The following is a 25,149-nucleotide window of genomic DNA, read 5'->3' as shown; positions in this document are numbered from 1 at the left end:
TTCCAGGTCCGGTAAGTTTTTATTCCCTCAGAACAGAGATATGTGGGAAAGAAACTCCAACAGAAAACGTGAACAACAAAAAAAATGACACTAGGATAGTGTGCCAGATGGATGGCACACTCCACAGTGGACCTGGTCATGCCCTGGTTTCTCAGATTGACATGTGCCCCATCTCCAAGTGCCCATAACATAGGTGGAGGGTGGGGGCAATGAGGTGGAAAGCTTCCCTACTCTATACAAGGGAGACGAATGTACTAGTCTATTCTGAGGTCTCTCAGGAACACCAAACCTTCCCCCTCAAGAATGGAGGTAGACAGGTAAGAATGAGAGGGGTCTGGGCATCATAGACAACTGGAAAGTAGTCACAGACCCTTTGTGGGTAACAGAATCTATGCTTAAATAGTACCACAAGAGAAGCAACAGCTGGCCAAGGCAGCTTTGTGTTTCATGGTAAACATGGCCAACCTTGTCAAATCAGGCTCCAGAACAGTGATACCTAGCACTACTGTTTCTATTCACTTCAAAGGAGCCTGATGATGGTTAATCAGAAGCCATTATCCATTTCCCAGAGGATTTGCTTCGATCCCCTTTTCTAACAAAATCTTGTCCCCCACAAGCCTGGTCCTCTAGAGAATAGACTGTCAAGGGACAAGTAAAAACCCTGTCCTGCCCTCACACTTCCCGTGACACGACAGCTTCTACTGCAGCCCAAACACCTTTTTAGGTACTTTGGTGGGCTAGATAATCCAGTCCTTGATTGTCCCTACATGGTACATCATGTGACTCATCTCTATACTACAGAATGGCCTCTAGCATTGGGATCTGAGCCCAGATCACAGTGAGGTCTCTTGGAGGATGAAGGTGGGGCTGTTCCCCTGGTGGGCTGAGCCTTCCTCAGGCACTGCCACGGCCTCATCTCTGCTGTTCTTCAACATCCCATTACTCATCTTCTCTGGAAACGCAGCAGTGTCTGCCGAGAGGTCCTAGAGAACACACAGAGCAAAAGGAGTGGAAGAGGTGGGGTGAACATGAGGACAAAGGGGTGAAGGAACTCAGGCAGAAAAGGTGAAAGACCTTGCTTTGATCCCTACTGGAAGGGAGAACAACAAAGGGCGGTGGGGAAGAAAGGGATTGCAAAGCACAAGGTGAGTGGTGGGGGGCAGGCAGCAGAACAGAGTTGGGCACCTCTCTGGGCTGGGACCCTTCTGCCCACTAAGCCAGCACTCCACTGAGGGGAGACGCGGGGACAGTTGCTGGGGGACAGTCCAGGTTCAGACAAATAATGAGAGTTGCTGGGGAGAAAAAAGGAAAGGGATGAAAGGGAATCTGGAAGGTCTGGTAGTGATCTGGAGAAGAAAGGGTATAATCTAGACAACACAGCTGCTACCTGGCTGTAGCTTATGCAGTGAAATCGCTTCTGACAGGACAAGGGCAGGAGAGCAAGGAGTCTTGGCAACACTGGGTAAATGGTCCGAGGATTCAGGGTCCGGCCCCGCATTCCCCCTGAAGGCAAAGGTACTCCTGAGTTTCCCAACATGTAACCAGTGTACACCCAACAAACCATCTGTTCTCAGGGATATGAGTCCCTAGCCCCTGACCACCTCCCAGAGCTCAGCCAAGAAACCCAAGGAGCCCAAAGGGCAGAGTCAGTTCTCCCCGAGTCCAGATTCCTTGAGTGGCCTACCTCAGTCTCACTTTTCTGGGTCCCCATTCAACATGCCCTTACCAGTAAGCAGACTGACAATCAGGCCCACCACAATGACAGTGGTGGAGTTGTGAGCGCTGTACCATAAATATGACAAGGAATAGAGCCGTTTCAGCCCTGTAGGTCTGGGGAGAACAGGAATAAGGATAGTCAGCAATTTGCTGACAGAGTTATTCCTCAGGGACACAGTCCCAGGATCTTGGGACGCAACACCCAACACATCCCTGAAGACTCTGGTAGCCCATCCCTTACCAAGAACTCTGGAAAACCCCTCAAAAATGAGCTATTCTCTCCAAGGAGTGAGCAAGACCCAACTCACTTGGAGAGGGTGGTTGAGGGCATCAATGTGGTCATGGTGACAGTGGTCAGGTTGCTAGGCAGGAAAAAGCTGGATGTATTAGAGGGAGAGGGAGCCATGCCGGAGGCCATGTTGGTCACTATGCTCCCGATGCCGATCCAGAAGGCCATGATGAGTCCAGCCAACAGGCCCACAATGGCACCCTGCCCAGAGACACAGTACATTCTCCTGTCATGATGCCAGTCTTAATAAATCTTCACACCAGTTCCCAGAACTCACGAGGAGAGCCCTGCCAAGCCATTCCTCACATCCACCCCTGTACACAACTGTGGAACCAGACGGATCACTCACAGGAGGGTTGGCACAAGGAAAGAACATCCCAAGACAGAAGAGTCCCAGCAGCGGCCCCCCAACCATGCCAAAGATGCTGAGTGCTGCCTGTGGAGGACAGGATGGGGCGGGGAGGGAGATAAAGGAACATTCAGGCTCAGAGACCTCCAGCCTCAGCAGTGTAGAGCACGGCCACCCATCAACACCTCAGTGCCCCACTCATCAGATCTGTCTATATCTTCTACCTGGAAACAACAGAATGCAGGATTCCAGAGGGTGAATCCTGGGAATGTTAATGGAATGTGCTTCAGGATCTCCTCTGAGACTGATCCCTAAGATGTCTCTGAGCCAACAATATCCTGGGAATGACTCTGGGGAAGGCTATTTACAGCTAAAGGTGTCCATCAAAGGTGAATTTGTAATACTCATCTCTGTACTATTTCCTTCACATCAGCTGTCTTCCTCAACTTCCTGTTTCAATCAGCTTCTTCTCTCCCTTAAAAACTAATTTCTTCTCTGCATAGTCCTTACCTGTAGCACGGGTCCCATCTGGGAAGAAATATAGGCCATTCCCAGACAAAGCAGCCCATAGCCAAAGGCTGGGGAAAAAGAAGGGAGAAAATAGGCAAAGGTAAGTTTACACATTACAAAGGGGGAAAAGTAGAGCACACCTCCTTCCCCAGCCAAACCACTATCTCTGTGTTCCTGGAAAAAGGGCATATTACCTCCTGCCCCAGCTCCAGGTCCCTCCCACCTGGTCTTCCCTCCTATGTGACTCAGAGACCTTCCCAGGAAATGCCCTGATATCAACAAGGTTGTGTGCTTCGCTGGGCAAGCGCTGAGCCTAAGCTAAAGCTTGTGCTGTAAAGCAGGCTGATGACTTAAAAAGCACCCCTTCTAAGGGTACGTCTTAGAAAAAATACAACTGAAAAGATGAGGAAGCACAATCCCACCAAGGATTCTGGAAAGCATGATGGCCTGGACTTCAGAGAACTGAGGGAACCAGGGTCGGATCAGATCTTCCATCGTAACAGTTGCCAATGAATTAAAAGCAGATGATATGGTGCTGAAATGAGGAAGACAAAGACGAACCATACTGAGTCTGGGAGTTGAGAGGCAAAAGCAACAGGGGCCCTACTGAGGGAATAGCACCCTAAAGGCAGGAGAGGACATATGCAGCCAGAAGCTGTCCTCACAGTTGGCAGTGGAAGAAGAAGCCCGGAAGGCAAGGACATCTTGTCCTTTTCTGAATGAGGTACAGGTTTTAATCAAGCAGAATCAATTCCTGGTGTTGTAAAACAAGAATCCTTCACCAACAAGGAGGCATCTCCTGGAGAGGATATACTCTATTCTACACAGATGAGCTGTCCCTTGTCATCCACAGATGGATGGGCACATTGAGAAACTCAGAGAGGTCCCCTCCTCCGCCCATCACTTTGTGCCAAGTAGGGATCAGGTGCACCAAGCCTGAGGGAAATGGTCAAAGGAGATACCTGAGGGAGCCACTGAAGAGGCAGGCAACAAAGAGCCCAGGCAGGCCCGGCAGGCCTTTCAGGAGATCCATCACAAAATACAGGACAAACTGCAGGCAGAGCAGAAGTGCACAGCTCTCTTGAGAAAGGAGCCTTTCCCCAAGGGAAGTCCCCAGGTGTGCCCCTACCAGTCTATGGAGAGTGGGTGATTAAATAAGAGGGTTAAGCACTGAAAGTGACCCACAGTTAGTGGAGAGAAAATGGGCTCTAGATAGAGTATAATGCAGTTCATACCCTAGTCCTGCCCCTGACTAGCAGTGTGATGAGCATTCTGACCACCTGGATGAGGCTTTTTCTTTCCCGTAAAATGAGGCTGTGTAAGGATTAGAGAAGACCAGATACGTGACAGCTCCCAGCAAAGCGCATTGCACAGTACACAGTGGTGAGCCAATAAAGAAAGGGCCCCACCCCAGCAGGGTGAGCACTATGATTAGGTGATGCCGGCCAGGGGCTGGGACCTTCATGTGCTAGACTGTAGTATCCCACAGTGAAAAACGACTTACATCCATTTCCTACCCAGGGTGAGAGTCCATTCGGGCCTCATGGGCACAGAAGGGTGCCGAGGACTTCTCACCTGGTCAGGGGCTGCTTGAGCCTGCTGGGTACTCATGGGACACTTCTGGTAGTAGACAAACATGACCAGGCCAATGAGGCAGCTCATGCAGAGGACCACCTGCTGGCAAGGGAAGACTGCATAGCAGGAGCTGCAAAGAGACCAGAGCCAACGAAACCGAGGCTGTTAATCGACACCCTTAGGCATGCCTCTGAGCCCCAGAAAACAGACCCATATCCTGACCCCAATGGGTGTGTATGTGCTCTGGCATCCTGCCCTAACCCCAAATGCCCCATGGAACTGGGACCCCTCTTCTCCCCTCTTCCCTGGACATCATGTCCCTGCACTCACAGCACAGCGGCCTTCTCTGTGCGGGAACTGAGGTAGCGCTGCACCTGAGCCTGGTTCACTCCATACAAGGAGAGCATCATGAAGACACCCCCAAAAGCCAATGTCCAGAAAGTGTGCCGAACAAAAGGATCTGGATCCAGCCTGCAACAGACACCAATTGCTCACTGTGGCATAGGTCCAGACAGTCTTCCTTGAACTCCTCCAATGGGGGTACTGAACAGAGTGGAGATGCTGCTGCAGGGCTAAGGAGCTACTGGAGCTACTGAAGTTAAGAACCAGGTAGACACAACAAACACTGCAGCAAGATGAAGGATAGGTCCCGTTCCTCCACCCCACAGACTCATGCCAGGTACTAAAAACACTTTGACCCTCCTTCCCCACCAGCGAGATCCCTGTGATCACTCTCCATCTATGCAGTGGCAGCTTGTCTCAGTGCTGCCCCTAAGGCTTCCACAGTTTGTCCTCTGCCTACCGCAGCCCTGAGTTCAGGCCCTAGGATGGGCTGGTTCCCACACACTACAGATCACTGCAGTAGGGGTATACTTACTCGATCCCAGAGATGCGGCCATGCTTGGAAGCCACTTCCCACACATGCACCATGCCGCCCACCTTGCGTGACCCCACTATAATAACCACCAGCTGTCCTAGGAACATGACCAGCGTCTGGAACACGTCTGTCCAGATGACCGCCTTCAGCCCACCCTGCAGGGCAAAGAGAGCATGCCTGCCACACATGTCTTTAAAACCACCCACAAGTGAAGACACCATACCACCAGCAAGGAACCATACTGTCACCAGGGAGGGCTATAATTGCTGAGACTCTGCTGACATCATTCCCACCCCAACCCCTACTTTTGTACACCATCCCCTCTCCTACATCCTACCCCCCACCAAAGTCCCATTCCAACTCCTACATAGTATCTTATCCCACTCAAGAACTTTATTCCATTTCATCTACACTTTTACCTCACCCCTTATTTCCTCCCTTCTCCCCCACCTCTCCTAAGACTTGGTACACTTACCAGAGCAGTATAGACAGTACAGACAATGCCTATGGTCAGCACTGAGAGCCACAGGTCAAAGCCAGTCACTGCAAACAGATAAAAACCACATTCCTATCTTTGGAAGAGGGTTTCCCAACAGAGAAACCAAAAAACCTCAGTAAGACATGAAACATTTGGTAATTAAGGATGAAATAAATCATTCACCACAATGAAAAAGAATGTTTGAACCCCACCAAAAGGTGCTGATTAACCAATTCAGATGAGACATGGTAATCTTTGATTAGCTTTCAGAGTGAGGTGAACCAAGAGGTAGAAGTACCTCTAGGAGACTAGCCAAGGGCTCATACAGTGAAGTAACTCCTAGCCAAGGTTGGATTCTTTTCTGCACTCTCCTCTAGCTGCCCCTCCCAGAGGTGTTTTCCCAGCTTGCTGTGGCTGAGAGCCAAGGGCTATGACTCCTCACCTGCATTGAGGGCCAATGATGGTGCGTAGAGCACAACTCCCATGTAGATCACCTGTTGGGTGTGGAAAAGAGAATGTGAGGGGGAAGGGAAATGAGGGTGGGTAGAGAGAAAAGATGGACTTCAGCTCCAATATCCTAATGGCCTCCCTTCATCTAGGCTCACTTCCGTCTCCCTTCTAAATCTTGGCTTGCTGCCTCCAAAGTGACTATGCTGGAACTGGAAAGAATAGGAAGCAGGATGCCTCTGGTGACTTCAGGGACACTGACCCCTAGTGGGACCTTCAATCTTGCCAGTCTGAGAGCAGGGAAAGCTCAGAATACTTCAATATACTGGAGTCTGAGTCCCGCTACCATATCTCAGGCTCAAATTATACCCTCATTTCTACTTACCATCTGGAAGATGAAAGTCACGGTCCCACAAACCCGCACAGCTTTATTGAATCGGAGCTCCAAGTACTAGAATGTATACGCATATATATAAATAAATAAAGTATTCTTCCCCACTCTATCCCCACAATTCATCCACAACTTCCCTCAAGAAGCCCAGGAACACAAAGAAATATCCAACTCCTGTCTGTTTTGGGCCTCTCAGCACAGCACCCTCCTTCCCCTCATCTGACTTCACCCAGAAAGAACTTGGAAACATGATGTGTGCCATCACTCTCATTAGGCAGAAGAGGTCCAGGGGCCCAGACTCCTCATATATGCCCTCTTCCTTCTTCCCATCCCTGATCCTAATGGTCCTATGTACTCCTCTTCCTCCCTGCTTACCTCATAGGCACTGGTGAGATGCAGGCGGTAGAAGACAGGGATGAAGATATGTGCAGGGATCAGCAGGCCCAGGAAATAGGAGCAGCCCAGGAACCAATACTGGGTCCCAAATCGGTAGATCTCAGATGGCACACCCAAGATGGCCACAGCTGATTGGAAAGTGGCCAGCAGGGACAGAGCCACAGGAAGACAGCTCATTTTGCGGTCCGCCATGAGTAGTTGGCCAACGGTGTGCTGGCCCCAGCCCCGAAAGGCATGGTAGAGGCCAATAGCAAGTGAGAAAACCAGCAGCAGGACAAACACCACATAGTCCACAAGGGAGAAGGTAGACGTGACCGTATCTGTGTCTGTGCCTGGGAGCCAGGGGCAGGTGTCCACCCCTACACTCATATCTTCACTCTGTCTGTGACCTACAGCCACTTGCTGCTCCTGGGCTCTGGGCTGCCACTCAGCTGGGCAGTAGCAGGCAGGTGGCTACAGCCTGGACTCCAGCCACGATCTCACAGTCCTTCTCCACCAAGTGACATTGTCCAAGGTGAGCTGCAAAGGAATCATCTCCTAGTCAGGCCTACCCTGCCTTCATGGGCACCCATCCTCAGGCCTGTGTATCCCACACCCATCAAACTTGGACCAGCCAGCTCTGTACAGCCCTTGTAGGTCTGGAGGTCCTAGTATGGCTTTGGTAGGGGAGGGAGAAAGGATGCAGCAGAGTGAGACAGCCAGGAGACAACTGCTTGCTTGTCCAAGACCATTTTTGGCATACACAGCTGTGAAATATAAGAACCTTCTTGGGGTGCCTGGGGGGAGGTGTAATCAGTTAAGTGTCCCACTTGGTTTTGGCTCAGATTGTGAGATCAAACCCTGTGCATCAGGCTCTGCACACAGTGTGGAGTCTGCTTAAGATTCTCTCTCCCTATGCCCCTCAGCCTCCTCTCTAAAATAAATTAAATCTTAAAAAAATGAAAGAGAACCTTCATAGGTCTCTACCTCAATCTCTCTCTCTCTCTCTCTCTCTCTCACACACACACACACGCACACACAAAAATCAATCCTGGTCCGCATTTCTTTTCAAAGATTTCCCTGCCCACTAACAGGCACAGACCCAATCTCTACAATATACCAAGCCAGCAGACCCCAGCCTGGCGCCACAGCCCAGCAGGGAAGAAAGAATGGAGACTGGGGGCACCTGGGTAACTCAGTGGTTGAGAGCCTGCCTTTGGCTCGGGGCCGGATTCCAGGGTCCTGGGATTGAGTCCCATATCAGGCTCCTCGCAGGGAGCCTGCTTCTCCCTCTGCCTCTCTGTGTCTCTCATAAGTAAATAAAATCTTAAAAAAAAAAAAAAAAAAGAAAGAAAAAAGGAAAAAATGGAGACTAATAACAGCATGGCTTCCTCTCTTTCCCCTAGCCTAAGCCCCCAACTCTCATATTCCCAGTGTCACCTTCCTAACAGGGTCCCTTCTCAGTACTGATCCCCAGTAAGATTATCTACATGGCAGCCCCAAACTCCATTCCACGCATCCCCAGGCCAATCTCTTCATTCTCCCCAACACTACTAGATAAGCCCTGCCACCTACCTCTCAGACCCTCTCTGTATAACACTATAATCGACAGCAGATCTAGGAAAAGTGCTGGGATTCAAAAGTGAGAGGGCAACATGCTGGAACCAGAAGTTCAGAGTTACGATTACAGAAAAGCAAACCAGCCAGGGAAAGTGTTCATTTCCTCTTGGGCAGGCACCTACCTGGAGAAGACTCTCTGTTCTGAGGCAGTGCTGTCTGGAGAAGCTGTGTGTGTCTGGAGCTGGGCAGAAGCCGAGGGTCCAGCTCTATAAGTAGCTGAGGTGAAATCAGGAATTAGGGGCGGAGTGAAGCTCAGCAGCTATTTGCTCTGGCCCCTTCAGGGAACCAATCAATGCGATCCAAATGGCCCTATTACCCTGTGGCCCCCAAACTCCAGCTCAGTCCTAGAGGCTCCAGAGTGGGGAATAGGGAGCTCACATTCAACAGCATTCCTAGCTGGATTAAGCTTTCACTGTAAGTCACACTTGGCACTATGAGCTAGAGAGAATTAGAAAGGAGGAGCCCAGAGAAATGGGAAAGTTGCTTTCCTGACTCCTGCACAAAAAATACTAATCCTCAAAGAATATAGCATTATCCTCAAAACAAGGACAGGATTATATTACTTCAAAACTTGAGAGAACGTTAAGAGATCACTATCACAACCCCCTTAGTTACCAACAAAGACACTGAGGCCCAGATGACTCAAGTGATCTTTCCAGAACCACAGAGCTGATTATCATCATCATCGATTAGAGCTCAGGTCTACTGATTCCCTGTCCATCCACTCTCCATGTACACCACAATGTCTTTAGAGGATATCCATGAGAGATACTACTCGTTGACATGGAGAAAAAAAAATTCAAAAGCATGTCAGGTTTTCAGATAGCCTAAATGATGATAGTTAATGCTTTCTGAACACCCCCCTTTCTTTTTATTCCTTTTTTTTTAGTGAGGCAACTCAGCTCTTTTTGCAACCCAGTGGTGTGCCATGTATGTTATAAGCTTTACTAGTGATAAACAATGAAAAAGTACCCCTTGGTATCACCTTTCGGTTTATGAACTTTGCACGAACTCTCTAGTTCTTAAGGAAACAGAAAAATTAAAGAACTTGATTAAGGTTACAAAGCATGATACAAAACAAGAAACATAGAAAGGTGCTATCTGCAAGGAAGACAGGTGGCTTTCCAGGGGCCTTAGGGCAGGTGATTTACCACGGGGCTCATTCTCACTATTCCTAGAACTAGGGCAGAAGTAGAATGTTAATTGTAGTCAGTCATTCATGGAACAAAGTTTAGATTCCAACTAGTCTAGACACCTGTTAACCTATGTCTTCTGTTCTTGCCCACTAGCAGAAAGATCAGCCTGCCTGTCTTTAGTTCTCCCACACTGTGTTCTTGGGCAGATGTTGCCTGGCTGGCAAGATACGGCCTTACACAGACCAAACCTGAACTCTGAACCTCATGGGGCCAACAAAGAGAGGAAATCAGAGCCGCAACTCTTGGATCACATGTTCTACGAGTCACAAATGTTAGTACCCAGAACAATGTTCCCAAGAGGCCACTCTGGTTTAACCTAAAGATGCCCTGGGCCTTTGTACATTGCAACATATTTAGTTCTCCCTCCTCCTTGGCAAATTTTACTATGATAGAGGGAATGGAAAATACTGGAGAAAAACAAAGTATCTGCTGTGTGCAAATAAAAACACGTAGCCATAAAGGGTTAGTGATAAGGCGATGGCAATTATGGAGAGGAAAAAAGGTCTCAGTGTAGACTTGAACACAGACATACAGGAACTAGAGACTCTCCTGCTGGGGTAAACTGGTGGAGCTTCTTGATAGAATTCTATTTTCATGAAGTGTAAAGAACCTTCCTGGATAAGTTGAAGAGAACCAGGCAAGACAAGAAAAACCTGACCCAGTAACAAAGTGTTCCTCCAACAGGACTTTGATTCTAAGAACAGGATAGTTAGTGGTTTTCTAAAAACTACACTGTTCTAAACCTCATGGATTTACATCTCTTTGAGACAGGGGGTGCCAAAACGGTGGACTGGTTTCACTAAAACTGTAACACACAGTAGTGGGCTAGGAGACCCCTTTTAAAAAGTGTAATACACACAGAAAGGGAAGAGAATCATTCTACACCACCCTACCTCCCTCACACCCATCGGCACTGAATGCCTGGACTCCTACAAAAGGCAAAAGGGGACACCTGCAGGACCAACTGTCCCAGAAAAGATTCCTTCAAAATCTGTCCTTGTGCCTTGAATTCCTCAAGGTCTGAAAGGCTTTGGTACCCTTATGAAAATACCTTAGAAAACCAATGCTGCTTTTAGAGAACGTGGTGGCCCGCTGAAAGCAAATCCTTTGAGGAGATTCCACATGTGGAAGGGAAGCCCGGGCTGGCCATTCAAGATGGGTCAGCTCTGACGAGCTTCTGCCTGGCCCTAAGCAAAGGGAACAGCAGTCCCTGCGGGCGCGAGGTGCGCGGCTCCCCAGGGCTACCCTGGTAGCGCTCGGCTTTCCCTTACCTCGTGGCTCAGCCAGGGCTAAGAAGGTCCAGTCGTTTTTCCTGAGATCAGCATCGCTTCGTTTTTCTGGGAAGGAAGTGGGAGATGAGAAGACAGGCAAGCGCTTATCCCGCCCCTCCCTCCTCACCAAGACTCCGGCCGCCACGCGGACTCCCGACTGAGGTGAAAGGGCCAGGGTGCCCGGGACCTTCCCAGGCTTGTCTCCTCCCGCCAGAGTTTGCCCTTCACTCGTCGCTCCTCTATCACCCTTACCCTCTTTATTTGCTGGCTTCCCGCCTTCCCTCCACACGTGAGGTAGCTGAACCACTACACCACGCGTTCTCAACTCAGATCTTCCCGCGCCTCCACGCGGGGAACCGGCTCGCCCCGCCCCTGCCCTCCCCGCCCCGCGCCACTCTCAGGAAGCCACTGGGCCCTGGCCCCCATGCGGCGGCCCGCCCGGGTCCGGCCCATCTGCCGGGTCTCCTCCACCTTTGGGCGCAGCGGAACGGCAGAGCCGGGCACGCCACGTGCCGGCTGAGTGACAGCGGAGGCCCGCCCCCTGGTCGCCTCACGTGGCGCCGCCATGTTTACTGAGGGCTGACGGAGTGGGCCCCGAGCCACAGCGGTGACGCGACCTCGGCGTCCGGAAGCGAGGAATGCGGAGCTGAGAGAGCGGCACCGGGGTAGCCTTCGCTAACAGAGAAAAAGGAGAAGGAGGTGACCAGTCCTCCCCAACGGGGACTGGGGCGCACAAAGAAGAGCTCTGACCTCAAGCAGCAGTAAGCCCCAGCCCGTGCGGGGCACTAGGCCACGCCCGGGGAGGGCTGGACCACACGCGCAAATCTCGCGAGGCGCTGAGAAGGACGGAGGGAGCAAAAAAATGGCTCTTCACGGGTCGGGCGGTTCTTCGTTCCTGGTGCCTTGGGCAGCGGCCGTGCTCCTCGCTCTGGGCGCGGAAAGGGCCCTGGCGCTACCCGAGGTACAGAAGCAAGCTAGAGGTCGGGCTGAAACAGAGTTGCTGGGCAGCCTCGTTTCGCGATCGCCGGCCCTCAGCTCTCCGCTCTCCCCAGCCCGCCAGTGGGTCGGATTTGGTCCTTGAGGCTTCCCCAGCTGTAGCCCAGCCGGCTGCGGCTCCCGTGTACGCACGCTGCGCAGGTCTCCCAGTGCCCTCGACCTGCTGACGTAGACCTTTAAAATGTGATCTCCTTCTTCCTTAATCTTTGAATAACTTTAAATGTTTCGACTACTGACCGAGTCCTCTGGCTCCTCTTCAAGCTCGTCACGCGCGAATGCCGTATATCGTGCCCGGGCAGTACTGTACTTTGTGTAAAGCTCGATGAGTTCTTTTTATACCTGGCCAAACCGGGTCTGTCAGATTGAGAAGTCAATGGAGAGGGCATAATAAGTATGTCCAAGCAGTGATCCTCGAAGATGAGGGCCTTTCCTGGGCCAGGTGTGGTGCAGAAAGTCTAGTGTGTTGATTTGGCTCCTGGCTCTAGGAGAAGAAACGAATACCTTAGTCAAACTTGATGATAAAGATAGGACACTTATCTGCCCAATGTTAAATAAGGATTCCGAAGAGTGTACTGGCAGTTAACTTTTGATACCTGTTCTTTTCTTAGCTTTTCTTTCTGGAATCTTTTTTTTTTTCTTTCTGGAATCTTAATAGTTTTTTTCTCTTTTGCAGATATGCATCCTGTGTCCAGAGAGTGTGCGAAATTTGTCAGAAGTGACCCTTTATTGTAAGCAGACACCAGGGCTAATGCTGCACAACCGCTGCTGCCTGAATCAAGAGGGCACCATCCTGGGGTGAGGGAGGAAAAGACAACTTTGGATACTGGAAGAGTTCCCGAACCAGATTCTTCTTCTTCTTTTTTTTTTTAAAGTAGTCTTCAACCTAACGCAGGGCTTGAACTTAGACCCTGAGATCAAGAACTGACATGAGGGCAGCCTGGGTAGCTCAGCGGTTTAGCTCGGCTTTCAGCCCAGGGTGTCCTGAGTCCCATGTCAGGTTCCCTGCAGGGAGCCTGCTTCTCCCTCTACCTCTCTCTCTCTCTGTCTCTCATGAATAAATAAGTAAAATCTAAAAAAAAAAAAAAAAAAAGACTTGACATGAGATCAAGAGTCCAACACTTAACCAAATGAGCCACCCAGGCACACATACCCCCTAAACTGGATTTTTTTTTTTTAAGATGTTATTCATTTGAAACAGAGAGAGAGAGAGCATGAGCAGGGGGAGAGGCAGAGGCAAGAGGGAGAAGCAGCCTCAGGGCCGGATCTCCTGTCACAGAAATCCTGACCAGAGCAGAAGGCAGACACTCAAACATCTGAGCCATCTAGGTGACACCCGCCCCCCACACTGGATTCTTAAAGGCTTGTCTGATTGGCTTTTGGGATGAATATTGATGCCCGTTTTGGGGGCATCCAAACCATGATTCTCACACATTTAAATGTGTTATCGCATTTTTAGCTAGGTAAACAACCCTGTGATTCTTCCTGGTTGAAATTGCAGAGAAATCATAATTTTTACCCATTAAAAAAAAAAAAAGCCTTTTATGGATTTCTCTTAAGAGAAGCCTTGTTCTTTTATTTTCAATTCTGGATTACTTAATGTGCGTCTCCATGAAATGACTCCCTTAGCCTCCAAGGCACTATGCTAATAGGGTATTCTTCCCTTTCAATTAATTCAGCCTTTGAGGCTAATTCCTCTTCTGCAAATTCTGTTCCCTGATGGTTAGTCCCTGCATTTTCTCCCTTTACACTCTGAGGATCCACCTCTTATGGCTTCAGCTCTAACCACCATGCAGGTATTTCCCCAAACTAGATCTCTTAGTATCTTTGGCCCTCTCTCCAAGCTGAGGGTACACAAGATTCTTCTAGCGTCCTATTAAATATTTCCTCTTGAGTGTACCCTCACTTGAGAATCCTAAATGTCGTCTATTCTGCTTTCATTCTCTTTGCCTAATTACCTAAATTCTTCTCTATAGCAGACTATCTGAAAATCAATTTTTTTCTATCTTTCCTCTCTGGTTTTAAAATTAGAATTGTCTGTTGCCTTCAAGATAAAGTTCAAAGCATAAACTACCACAGATTGGTCTCAATCCACCTTTCAAACATTTTTTTCCAAATATTTGTCCACTAAAACCCTTCATGAGGATCTGGTTTCAGCCAGACACTCCTGCTTCCAAAAGCATTCCGTTTTTGTTTCTTTGTTCAGGCCCCTCTCCTTACCTGAAATTTCCTTCCTCTACCAAATTAAAACATATCTGTCCTTCAATTCCAGCATCTTCTGTGAATGATATTACTCAGTGCTAGAGTAGTATCTCATCTTTTTTACTTTCTTTAATCCTTAGGGTAGTACCATTCAAAATTATTCGTATACTGTCCTGTGATTTCTTTCAGATTGTTTTTTTTTTTTAAGATTTTATTTTTACTTATTGATGAGAGACACAGAAAGGCGGAGACATAGGCAGAGGGAGAAGCAGGCTCCCTGTGGGGGGCCTGATGCAGAACTCGATCCTAGGACCCAAAGATCATGATTCTGAGCAAAAGGCAGACACTCAACCACTGAGCCACACAGGTGCCCCTCAGATTATGTTTTACTGTTCATATTGTTTTTACATTTGGTGAGGGTCTTCCTCTATCACGCTGTAGGCCACTTGAAAGCTAAGATACTAAGGGTTTTCTTTTTCTCCCAATTTTTGCAGTTAATAGGCACTGTATTTAAAGAATAAAGGAACAGACAGCAGTATATAGTGAAGAAAAAATAAGGTGGCGTGGTCCTTAATATCCAATAATTTACCTCCCATCCATGGTAGAAAATGCACTTGGAAAAAACTTTCATTTATGTGACTTCAATTTTTTCTCCTATTTGAAGGCTTTTTTGCAGATCTGAGACTCATAGTACTAAAATGTGAGATTCACTTAGACAAGGAACAAATTTCTTCCAATATATGCACAGATGCATAGATACACTGATTAGAACAGTACTTTCCAATAGAACTTCCTGCCATGATGGAAATGTTCTGTATCTGCACTCTCCAAAGAGTAGCCACTGATCACATGATGAGTGGTTACTGAATACTTGAAATGTGGCCAGTGGAACTGAGGAACTGAATTTATTATTATTATTTTTTACCTAATTCAAATAGCTACGCGTAACTAGTGGTGACTGAATTGGCTAGTGCAGAATTAAAACATCTACCACAGGATTTAGTTTGTGGCCCTGAACACAGCTGTATTCAGTTAATATTAGCTGAAAAGAGGGTTATATTAGTCTATCACAGATGAGGAGAGACATAAAATTACACTGATTACTTTTTTCCCCAGGCTGGATCTCCAGAACTGTTCTCTGAAGGACCTTGGTCCAAAATTTCCTCAGGCACATACTGCTGTCATCATGTAAGTCGTTAGTTATCTTCCCTACCTAAAGGCAACTGTGGTGAAGGGTTGATAGTAAAGTCTTTGAGAATGGACTCCTAAAAACATGTCTGAATATTAATCTCCAAACTTAGACAACTCAGAATAGGAACTGGATTACCAGCCCAAGAAGATATCTGAGTGGAAGTAGTGTTTTCTAGAGCACAGTGCTAACAGTGTGTACTTTGCAGAGACCTGCAAGCAAACCCCCTCAAGGATGACTTGGCCAACACCTTCCGTGGCTTTACCCAGCTCCAGACTCTGTAAGTAAGGGTATAGAGTTGGGGAGAGAAGCAAAGAGGGACAGCACTGTGAGCTCAGTAATTTTGAACTGTGCATTATGACTACCTATGTTGTGTTCAGGATACTGCCACAGGATGTCAGCTGTCCTGGAGGTATTAATGCCTGGAATACTGTCACCTTTTATATAAACAACCAAATCTGCCAAGGGCAAAGGAACTTTTGCAACACCACTGGGGACCAAGGTATGCTGTTTCACCTCCACCCTTCCAGGAACTGCCTTTCCTCCCTTCGTATTCACCATTTTAGATCTGACAGTAAAGTTGCTTAAGTGCTGCTTGTACAGGTTTCTGAACCTCTAACCCCTTACGAAAGATGTCGTAAGATACATTGTATTATTTTTGTTATATTCTGATTATCTGAAATTTTCTTTTACGTCTGACCTATAAATAATTGAGAGAATCTAAGTTGAAGCAGATATTTGGGAAACCTACATAATGAGATCCAGTAATGTTTCTGTTTTTCTCTGGCTCACAGAAATTTGTCCTGAGAATGGTTCCTGTGTACCTGATGGACCCGGTCTCTTGCAATGTGTCTGTGCTGATGGCTTCCATGGCTACAAGTGTATGCGCCAGGTGAGGAATTAGGCCTTCTAAATAAAGGTAAGAGACATGCATAAGGAAGAACCTCTCAGAAAGAGCCATAAGAGGAGAGCTGCCGCAAATCATCTTGAGAAGAAAACTATAAGAGAATTGCCCTGGGAAAGGGGATAGATACACTAGGAAAGAACTAGGTGTTAGGATGTAGTCCTTGGTGTAATGATGTATGAGGGGTTTTTTTGGTCTGTCATTCACAGGGTTACTTCTCACTGCTTATGTTCTTCGGTATCCTGGGATCCACCACATTATCTATCTCCATTCTGCTTTGGGGGACCCAACGCCGAAAAGCCAAGGCTTCGTGAACCACTTAAGTCTTCATACTGACATAAAGATCTTCTTGATCTTAGCCCAACCCGGGAGATTTTCCCCCTAGACAACCATGGTTGGCCTGCAGATCTTCCTCAAGACTGAAGCCACCTTTGACAGAAAGATGGACAGTTGCATAGCCTTGGGGTGTTGTGGACACTGCAGTCCAAGAATGGACTAGAATCGGTGCCCCATTTGTGCTGGACTATAATAAACATCTTTTTTTGTCGTTCTTTTTTCTATTTTTTAGAGAGAGGCGTCCTGGCTTTGTGTATTTCTTGGTTAGAGCGGGAGAGAGTTTTGAGGTAGTCGGTTTTCTTCTCCAGGTTTCCCCGGGCTTTGCAGTGGGGCGGAGTTGGGTGGAGAGGAGACGCCGGCCACGCTGTTGCAGGCTTGGCCCCGCCCCTTACGTGCTCGGCCCCGCCCCTCACGCTGCCGGCTGCTCGCGCCGCCGCAGTCTGCCGCCGCCCAGCGCGCTTGGAGCTCCTGCGCCTTCCGCGGTCCGCGCTCTAGCCACCGGCGCGGTTAGCCACGTGGACCGACTCCTGGCGCGCCGACCTCACGTGGTTCCAGCATCGGCTGGGGCTTGCTGCGCTTCCCGCTTCTCTGCTCGCCCCCGCCTCAGCTCCGTTCCCATGGCGGCCCTGATGTTGGAAGATGGGTCGGTCCTGCGGGGCCAGCCCTTTGGGGCCGCTGTGTCGACTGCCGGGGAAGTGGGTAAGCAAGCTCGGGCCGGCTGCCGACCTCATCCCACTTTCTGCTGCCCCTCTTTGCCCAGCTTGCCCTGCCCAAACCCGCCATTTTCCCGCCTGCACACCCTCCCTCCCACCCCCCTTTGGTGCCCCTGTCCCCACCCCAGCCCCTTTTATCCCTCAAGGTCAAGGCAGCTTCTGCTGAGGCATTGTCATCACCCTGAGCAGTTTTGTGAAGGGTGTCTTGCCCGAGCCCCAGCCCTGCCTTTTTCTTGCAGTGTTTCAAACCGGCATGGTCGGCTACCCCGAGGCTCTCACTGACCCTTCCTACAAAGCACAAATCTTAGTGCTGACATATCCTCTGATCGGCAACTATGGCATCCCCACAGATGAAGTGGATGAGTTCGGTCTCAGTAAGGTAGCCACACCCAATGCTTTCTCTACTTTCCTTTTCAAATCAATGGTTATTAACTGTTAGTCAAGTGAAGACATTGACATTAAGTTAGGCATCCTGGAGAGAACAAAGATACACACTGAAGTGTTAAGACAAATCTTACCCAGGACTTGAAGTACTTAGAGAAGCCCGAGCACTGGATGCCAAGCCAAAGAGTAAGGAACCCGCGAAGGTTTTTTAGCAGTAGAGTGATGGGGGCAATGCCTTAAGATTACATAATGGGAAAGAGACTGGAAACTGAGGTTACATCCATCCCAGTGAGTCCCAGTTCACCTACCAGTCAAGTTGATAATCATCTTCTAAACGTCCTTTCCTTACCTTGACTCATTTTGTGCCACTTTTTAGTAAAGTTTTTATCTCTAGATAAGAAAACTGAATCTTCTCCCACAGTGAGGTTCCACCTATTCCTCCTCCTTTGGAATCTGGAAACTAAGTTGCACTCTGAAAGTTCTAATGAAAAAAAATCAAATTAATAGTGGAAATCCCCCTAGCTTAGGTACAGTATTCCTCAAAGTGCATTTTGTCCTGGTTTCCCAGACTTGTGAGCCTTTAGTTCTTTAATTCACCCTAACACTTAGGATAGGGAACCCTAGGTAAGGGACATACTTTGTTATTCCTGGAAAGGACCATTCCTCCTCACAGATCTATAAATAACACTGCATTCTCGGTTATAATGCGATATGTTGGTTAACATATGGCAATCTTCAGCTTTGTTAGCTGTAGACACAGTGACAAAATAATTTACAAACCTGCAAAATCAAGGCATTTAACAGAACCAGGATGAGTAAGGCCTTCTAGAGCCTCTAGCCAACCATGGATGCCTTTGTGGTACATGTACTGTGAACGCACCAGTCTATATGCAGACTAGTCTACCTGGCCATGGAGGAATCTGCCAAACTATCCTTTAGATCCCTAAAAATGGTCTCAGTATCCATCATTTTTTAAACCTCCTACCACTAAACCATATGTGACTTAAGTATGCCATCCCTTCCCACATAAGTGACCCATTTCTCTGTTTAGTTATTAAATGCTTATCTATTGGGTTGCAAATTTGTGTTTTTTTAAACTGATAATCCCCTACTACGGGTGGGGGGAAGTGCATAATCATGCCTAGTGTTATACCCTGAACTTTTATTTTTGCTTGATAAGGTATTGTACGTCTATTTTACATTCTGCTTTTATCATAGCCTGTAATTATGATCTTGTTTATTTGTATGTTGCTTTGTTAATTTTCAGGCTCCTTAAGTAGCAAATTAACAGTGAAGACCCAGACCTTGTCTTTTTGCATACTCACTGCTCCTCCCCCAACATCTCTTAACAATGCCTGGCACTAAGTGGACACTCAGTAAATGTCGACTGCTACTATGTGTCAGGCACCTTGTTCCTGAGGAGTTCATAGTTCATAGTTCTGTGGTGGAGACACACACACACACACACACACACACAGTTGTATACAATGTAAAAAGCAAGAACAGTGGAAATAAAGTGAGTAAAGAAAGGAAAGGAAAATATCATTTCCAGTTGTTAAAGAGGGCCTGGTGTTCAGTGTTTCATATGGGGAAGGCATTGTTGGTAAAGAACAAAAGCACAAGGTGCTTGGTGTGTTAAAGGAATGACCAGGTCGTTCAATGTAGCTGAAGTATATGGTCCCTGCCATACAATGGGTAAAGAAGTTAGGAAGACATGGTCCTGGGCTCCTCACGATTTCTTCCTTCCATCTTCCATCGGCAGTGGTTTGAATCCTCGGGGATCCATGTGGCAGGACTGGTGGTGGGAGAATGCTGTCCCACGCCCAGCCACTGGAGTGCCACCCGCACCCTGCACCAGTGGCTGCAACAGCATGGCATACCTGGCCTGCAAGGTATGGCGCGAGCATAATGGTATCTGGGCAGAGCCCAAGTATCCTGCCAAGCCCAGGTCTCTTGTGCGTTATTGGAACTTGAGACCGAGGCTATGATAGAATGTATTGGATTTGGAAGGTTTACATTGGGGTCTGGGGATTGGAGAAGAAACAGCTTTTGATCAGATAGAAAATTTCATACATACAAAAGGAGGGAATAATATATAATGAGCCCCCAGCTTCTGTAATCATTAACTCAGGACTAAACTTATTTTACCACTATACCTAGAACCTCCTAATTTTTTCAAAGCAGGTCTCAGACATTGTACCATTTTGTCCACAGATAGTTCACTGTGAAAAAGGGATCCTTTCAAAACATAACCATAATAACCTTATCATACCTTTAAAAAAAAATAACAATTCCTTAATATCAAATATCCAGGCAAAGTTTTCTCCATTATCTAAATGTCTTTTACCGCTTATTTGAGTGTGGATCTAAGTAAGATCTGTATGTTGCATTTGGTTGATGTCTTTTTGATCAATCAGCCTTGTAACCTGTTTGACAAAAACAAGTCAGTTTTCCTTTAGAGAGTCCCACAACCTACATTTTGTTGATTATGTTCCTGTAGCGTTGTTTAGAATGTTCTTTTGTCTCCTGGTATTATTTTCTGTAAACAAATCTAGAAGTCATGGTTCAATTCAGATGTGATATTTTTAGCAAGAATACTTCATGGTAGTGTACTTCCATCAGGATGGCCCAGGATTTTGATGCCCCTAGAACAGCTGTGTGTGACTCAGGGTTCTGGAATGCAGTGCTTCTGAAAGTCTAACCTCATGCATGACTGAGTTGGGGGAGTGTGATCTCAGAGTGTGCTATTTTGACAGGAGTGGATACTCGAGAGCTGACTAAGAAGTTGCGAGAGCAAGGGTCTCTGCTGGGAAAGCTGGTCCAGGATGGGACAGAGCCTTCAGCCCTGCCATTCTTGGACCCCAATGCCCGCCCCCTGGTGCCAGAGGTCTCAATTAAGGTACAGAGGTAGAGTGGGAGAGTGTTTCAAGCTGTAGCACGGTAGTGTTATTCTGCCCATAACTGGGATGAACACTTGGGCAAATCAGAAGAGGCCTCAAAGGCAGGGGTTGGTGTATGTTTATCTATCCTCATTGATCACAGCTGCCAACTGTTGTGCCATTTATTCCTCAGGCTCCAAGGGTATTCAATGCAGGGGGCACTCCTCGGATCCTTGCTTTGGATTGTGGCCTTAAGTATAATCAGATCCGATGCCTGTGCCAGCGTGGAGCTGAGGTCACTGTGGTACCGTGGGACCACACATTAGACAGCCAGGGTGAGTAGCTGGGGTGTGTACAGGGCTACAGACAGGCAGCGTGGGTAGAAGATCTGTCCCTTGGTCTAGTTGCTATAAGTCAACATGAGTTACAGGGAAGGAGACAGAGATCAGGGCTTTTGCTCTGTTGGTAAGGGCTGCAAGTGTGTCTCTCTCTGGTTAAACTATGGTTTTGACATCATCTTTTCTGCCCACTCCAGAGTATGAGGGTGTCTTCCTGAGTAATGGCCCTGGTGACCCTGCCTCCTATCCCAGTGTGGTATCCACACTGAGCCGTGTCATATCTGAGCCTAATCCCCGACCTGTCTTCGGGATCTGTCTGGGACACCAGCTGTTGGCCTTAGCCATTGGGGCCAAGACATACAAGATGAGGTGGGACTTGGGAGAGAAAGGGCCCTCACTACTGACCTGAGCGGTGGGGAGTCTTGGGGATGGGAATCGACTTGGTATGCATTAGCGTTGGAACAGGAGCAGGGGCTGGTTGAGGGTCAACAGAAGCTGGGTTTGGTACAGTGGTGAAGGGTGGGACGGGGGGTGTGAAAGGGGCCCGTGACTCAGTGTGCTTCCATCTCCAGATACGGAAACCGAGGACATAATCAGCCATGCTTGCTGGTAGGCTCTGGGCGCTGCTTTCTGACATCCCAGAACCATGGATTTGCTGTGGAAACAGACTCATTGCCAGCAGGATGGCTTCCACTCTTTACCAACGCCAATGATCGTTCCAATGAAGGCATTGTACATGATACCCTGCCATTCTTCAGGTGAGTCTGGGTGATTCTGACAGGGTGACTGAATCTATAGGACTTAGAAGTCCCGGGGTCTTGAAAATCAAAAAATAAAGCTGAGCAGTGGGTCCCAGCCTTCTGTCCTGCTACCTACTCTCAAGACTGCCAATGCCAAGCCAGAGATGATGGCCTGTTTTGAGATCCCATCTCTTCAACAGTGTCCAGTTTCACCCAGAGCACCAAGCTGGTCCTTCAGATATGGAGCTTCTTTTTGATATCTTTCTGGAAACTGTGAAAGAAGCCACAGCTGGGAACCCTGGGAGCTGGACAGGTAAGCACCTGAGCAGGACTGGTTTGTATAGAACTAAGAACAGGGTTGGCTCTGGGATGGGCATAAGATGGACATGCCTCAGGAAACTGAGATGCGTCTGGGAAGTTAAGGGAATGGACTGGGAAAACAACTGAGCCAAGATGATTAATTTATGCTGTTCCTGTTGAAAGGAGCTCCAGAGTCAGGAGTTCTGCCACTCATTAGAGGCATGACTTGTTTTGGATCCTTCTGTAAAGTGAGAGAGTTAATGTAGATGATCTCCCAGGTTTCATTCAGTTCTAATGTTCTATGACTTTCTTTGGCTCCACAGTTCGTGAGCGGCTCATTGAGCGTCTCTGTCCGCCTGGAATTCCCACCCCCGGCTCTGGGCTTCCACCACCACGAAAGGTTCTGATCTTAGGCTCTGGGGGCCTCTCCATTGGCCAAGCTGGAGAGTTTGACTACTCAGGCTCTCAGGTAAAGCATGTCCGTCCCTGCCCCGCTGGCTCTTGACTCTCAGGAATAGATAGTCTGGAGGAGAGGGCTGAGGCATGACATTCGTTGTAGGAAGGGAACGAACCAGGAAATCTGGGAAATGTGTGGAAAAGTGAGGTGCTGAGGAATAGGAGTTGGTTATTAGGGTCTGAGAGCACAGGGAGGGAGAGAAGAGACACGCTGGTGGTCCAAGACTGTTGATAGTCATGCTTCTGCAGGCGAGGCTGATAACACCATTTTTGTTTCCTTAGGCAATTAAGGCCCTAAAGGAGGAAAACATCCAGACATTGCTGATCAACCCCAACATTGCCACAGTGCAGACTTCCCAGGGGCTGGCTGACAAAGTCTATTTCCTTCCCATAACACCTCACTATGTAACCCAGGTATGAGGAGGGGACCCGTGTGGGCAGGGGGGATCCTGATCCACCTCTGGGGGCCCCCATGGTCCTAATGCTTATTGTTTCTCTCCTCCCTCAGGTGATCCGCAATGAGCGCCCAGATGGCATATTACTGACTTTTGGGGGCCAAACAGCTCTGAACTGTGGTGTGGAGCTGACCAAGGCCGGAGTATTAGCGCGGTATGGGGTCCGGGTCCTGGGCACACCTGTGGAAACCATTGAACTGACTGAAGATCGGCGTGCCTTTGCCTCCAGGATGGCAGAGATTGGAGAACATGTGGCCCCCAGTGAGGCGGCCAGTTCTCTTGAACAGGTTTGAGGGTGGCTGGGGGAAGGTAGAATGATGTCATTTGCTTTGTATCTTATTTTCTCCGGGGCAAAAAAAGCCTCTGTGTAGCAAGCAGTCGAGGCCTGATCTGTTTGTCTCTTCTGCCCTTTACAGGCCCAAGCAGCTGCTGAGCGGCTGGGGTATCCGGTGCTGGTGCGTGCAGCCTTTGCCCTGGGTGGCCTGGGCTCTGGCTTTGCCTCTAACAGGGACGAGCTCTCTGCTCTTGTGGCTCCCGCTTTTGCCCATACCAGCCAGGTGCTGGTAGACAAGTCCCTGAAGGGATGGAAGGAGATTGAATATGAGGTGGTGAGAGATGCCTATGGCAACTGTGTCACGGTGAGTGATGGAGGTCAGGTGGGAGTAATATCAGGCTTATGAACTCTAGTAAGAGTAGAGCCCAAGGCTGAGATCTTTGGGGGCTACATGTCCCTTAGATCCAGGGTGGGTGTAGCCCCAGAAGCAACAGGATCCTGGGATGCAGCCTCCTGCCTCTCTTGACTCCCTTTGGCAATGATCTCCATGGGACCTTCCTTTTCACAGGTGTGTAACATGGAGAATTTGGACCCATTGGGCATCCATACTGGTGAGTCCATAGTGGTGGCTCCAAGCCAGACGCTGAATGACAGGGAATACCAGCTCCTGCGGCAGACAGCCATCAAGGTGACGCAGCACCTTGGAATTGTTGGCGAGTGCAACGTGCAGTATGCATTGAACCCCGAATCCGAGCAGGTGAGACTCTAGGTCCTGGAGCTGATATTCTAGCTTTTGGACCCCTATCCATAATTTTGGGGCCTTTTGATCTTAGAGACCTTGGAGTAGAAGTCAGGATTGTCTGTGCTAGGGGTTGGACTGGGATAGGGGTGGTGTACTTGCTATCCTTCCCTTTGGAAAGGGCTTTGATTTGTGGCCCTTCTGATGCCTCTCTTAGTTGGGCCCTCTGGGTCAGTTATCGGGTGATTCTCTCTCTCTCTTCGCAGTATTACATTATTGAAGTGAATGCCAGGCTCTCCCGCAGCTCCGCCCTGGCCAGTAAGGCCACAGGTTATCCACTGGCCTATGTGGCAGCCAAACTAGCTCTGGGCATCCCTCTGCCTGAGCTCAGGTACGAAAGTGAGGGAAAGATCAGAGGGGTGAGGGGAGCTGAAAAAAACATTCTTGGGACAGGGATTATGAAAAGGACATTGGTCTGGATGTGTGGAGATGGAGGAAGCTATCTGGAAGCTCACTCTTTACATCCCCCACTCTGTCCTGGCACCTCCACATGATGACTCCCAGGAACTCCGTGACAGGGGGAACAGCAGCCTTTGAACCCAGCCTGGATTACTGTGTGGTGAAGATTCCTCGCTGGGACCTCAGCAAGTTCCTTCGTGTCAGCACAAAGATCGGGAGCTGCATGAAGAGCGTTGGTGAGAGAGACGCGCCCCAAGAGACCCTTCCCCAGATCACCCTCTGGGATTCCAGCAGTCCTAAGAATTTAGAATGTCACAGAGTTAGCTTCCTGGCATAGCTTTTTAGGTCCTACATTACCAGCAGCTTGGGAACATGGTTTCTCAGAACTCACAGGGACATTTCAGACTCTATAGTCCCCATCAAGAGTGAGAATCAAAGGCATCTAGTAATCTGTGCCAGAATACACATACCACCTCCACTCCCAGATGGTGGGCGTGTCAGAATCTCTGGGATGGGGTGATAGCCATCAGACTAGCTCAGCTCTCCCACCTTACAAATGAGTAGGCTGAAGTGCCCACAGAAGGGAAGTGACATGGCTGAGTAGAGGGTACAGCCAAGAACAGAAAACTAGATCTAGTCGCTAGCTAAGCACACCTGTGTCACACTTTGTTGCCTGTCGTCGGCGAGACCGGGT

General features: G+C 48.6%; 3 protein-coding genes across 22 annotated transcripts in view; 2 read left to right on the top strand and 1 right to left on the bottom strand.

The window, feature by feature from the left end:
- SLC5A6 (solute carrier family 5 member 6) lies at positions 1-12,411 on the bottom strand. 12 transcript variants are annotated; one of them, XM_072767449.1, is made up of 19 exons: positions 11,845-11,968; positions 11,095-11,160; positions 8,750-8,843; positions 8,194-8,333; positions 7,008-7,547; positions 6,627-6,692; positions 6,237-6,288; positions 5,792-5,859; positions 5,317-5,471; positions 4,770-4,910; positions 4,440-4,569; positions 3,827-3,915; positions 3,287-3,399; positions 2,865-2,932; positions 2,355-2,441; positions 2,025-2,206; positions 1,727-1,830; positions 1,388-1,503; positions 1-983 (listed from the first exon to the last, which is right to left on the bottom strand). In XM_072767449.1, exons 5-19 carry the CDS (start codon positions 7,395-7,397, stop codon positions 834-836), a joined length of 1,911 nt encoding a protein of 636 aa, XP_072623550.1. In that variant the 5' UTR covers positions 7,398-7,547; positions 8,194-8,333; positions 8,750-8,843; positions 11,095-11,160; positions 11,845-11,968; the 3' UTR covers positions 1-833. The 12 variants fall into 12 exon arrangements, with proteins under 12 accessions (XP_072623550.1, XP_072623548.1, XP_072623546.1 ...); XM_072767447.1 differs by lacking the exon at positions 11,845-11,968 and adding an exon at positions 11,668-11,783; XM_072767445.1 differs by lacking the exon at positions 11,845-11,968 and adding an exon at positions 11,566-11,694.
- ATRAID (all-trans retinoic acid induced differentiation factor) lies at positions 11,922-16,932 on the top strand. Its single transcript, XM_025983933.2, has 7 exons — positions 11,922-12,055; positions 12,764-12,885; positions 15,406-15,477; positions 15,687-15,758; positions 15,859-15,980; positions 16,273-16,370; positions 16,592-16,932. Exons 1-7 carry the CDS (start codon positions 11,957-11,959, stop codon positions 16,694-16,696), a joined length of 690 nt encoding a protein of 229 aa, XP_025839718.2. The 5' UTR covers positions 11,922-11,956; the 3' UTR covers positions 16,697-16,932.
- CAD (carbamoyl-phosphate synthetase 2, aspartate transcarbamylase, and dihydroorotase) overlaps positions 16,878-25,149 on the top strand; it is a 22,819-nt gene continuing 14,547 nt past the window's right edge. For 3 of the 9 annotated variants that reach the window (XR_012003200.1, XR_012003199.1, XM_072767444.1), the window contains exons 1-15: positions 16,977-17,417; positions 17,671-17,810; positions 19,578-19,707; positions 20,572-20,714; positions 20,888-21,029; positions 21,230-21,401; positions 21,605-21,790; positions 21,973-22,085; positions 22,396-22,541; positions 22,811-22,942; positions 23,037-23,270; positions 23,400-23,621; positions 23,826-24,014; positions 24,263-24,387; positions 24,561-24,691. Coding sequence is in view for 7 of the 9 variants with exons in the window: in XM_072767444.1 (XP_072623545.1) it covers positions 17,336-17,417; positions 17,671-17,810; positions 19,578-19,707; positions 20,572-20,714; positions 20,888-21,029; positions 21,230-21,401; positions 21,605-21,790; positions 21,973-22,085; positions 22,396-22,541; positions 22,811-22,942; positions 23,037-23,270; positions 23,400-23,621; positions 23,826-24,014; positions 24,263-24,387; positions 24,561-24,691 (2,287 nt within the window). In the remaining 2 variants the exon portion in view is untranslated. Of the gene's footprint in view, positions 17,418-17,670; positions 17,811-19,577; positions 19,708-20,571; positions 20,715-20,887; positions 21,030-21,229; positions 21,402-21,604; positions 21,791-21,972; positions 22,086-22,395; positions 22,542-22,810; positions 22,943-23,036; positions 23,271-23,399; positions 23,622-23,825; positions 24,015-24,262; positions 24,388-24,560; positions 24,692-25,149 lie in introns of all 9 variants that reach the window. The other 6 variants (XM_072767440.1, XM_072767443.1, XM_072767442.1 and 3 more) reach the window with 6 other exon arrangements.

The sequence above is a fragment of the Vulpes vulpes genome, chromosome 8, assembly GCF_048418805.1.
Source record: "Vulpes vulpes isolate BD-2025 chromosome 8, VulVul3, whole genome shotgun sequence".
Taxonomy (NCBI): Eukaryota; Metazoa; Chordata; class Mammalia; order Carnivora; family Canidae; genus Vulpes; species Vulpes vulpes.
This window is presented reverse-complemented; position numbering and strand designations above follow the sequence as displayed.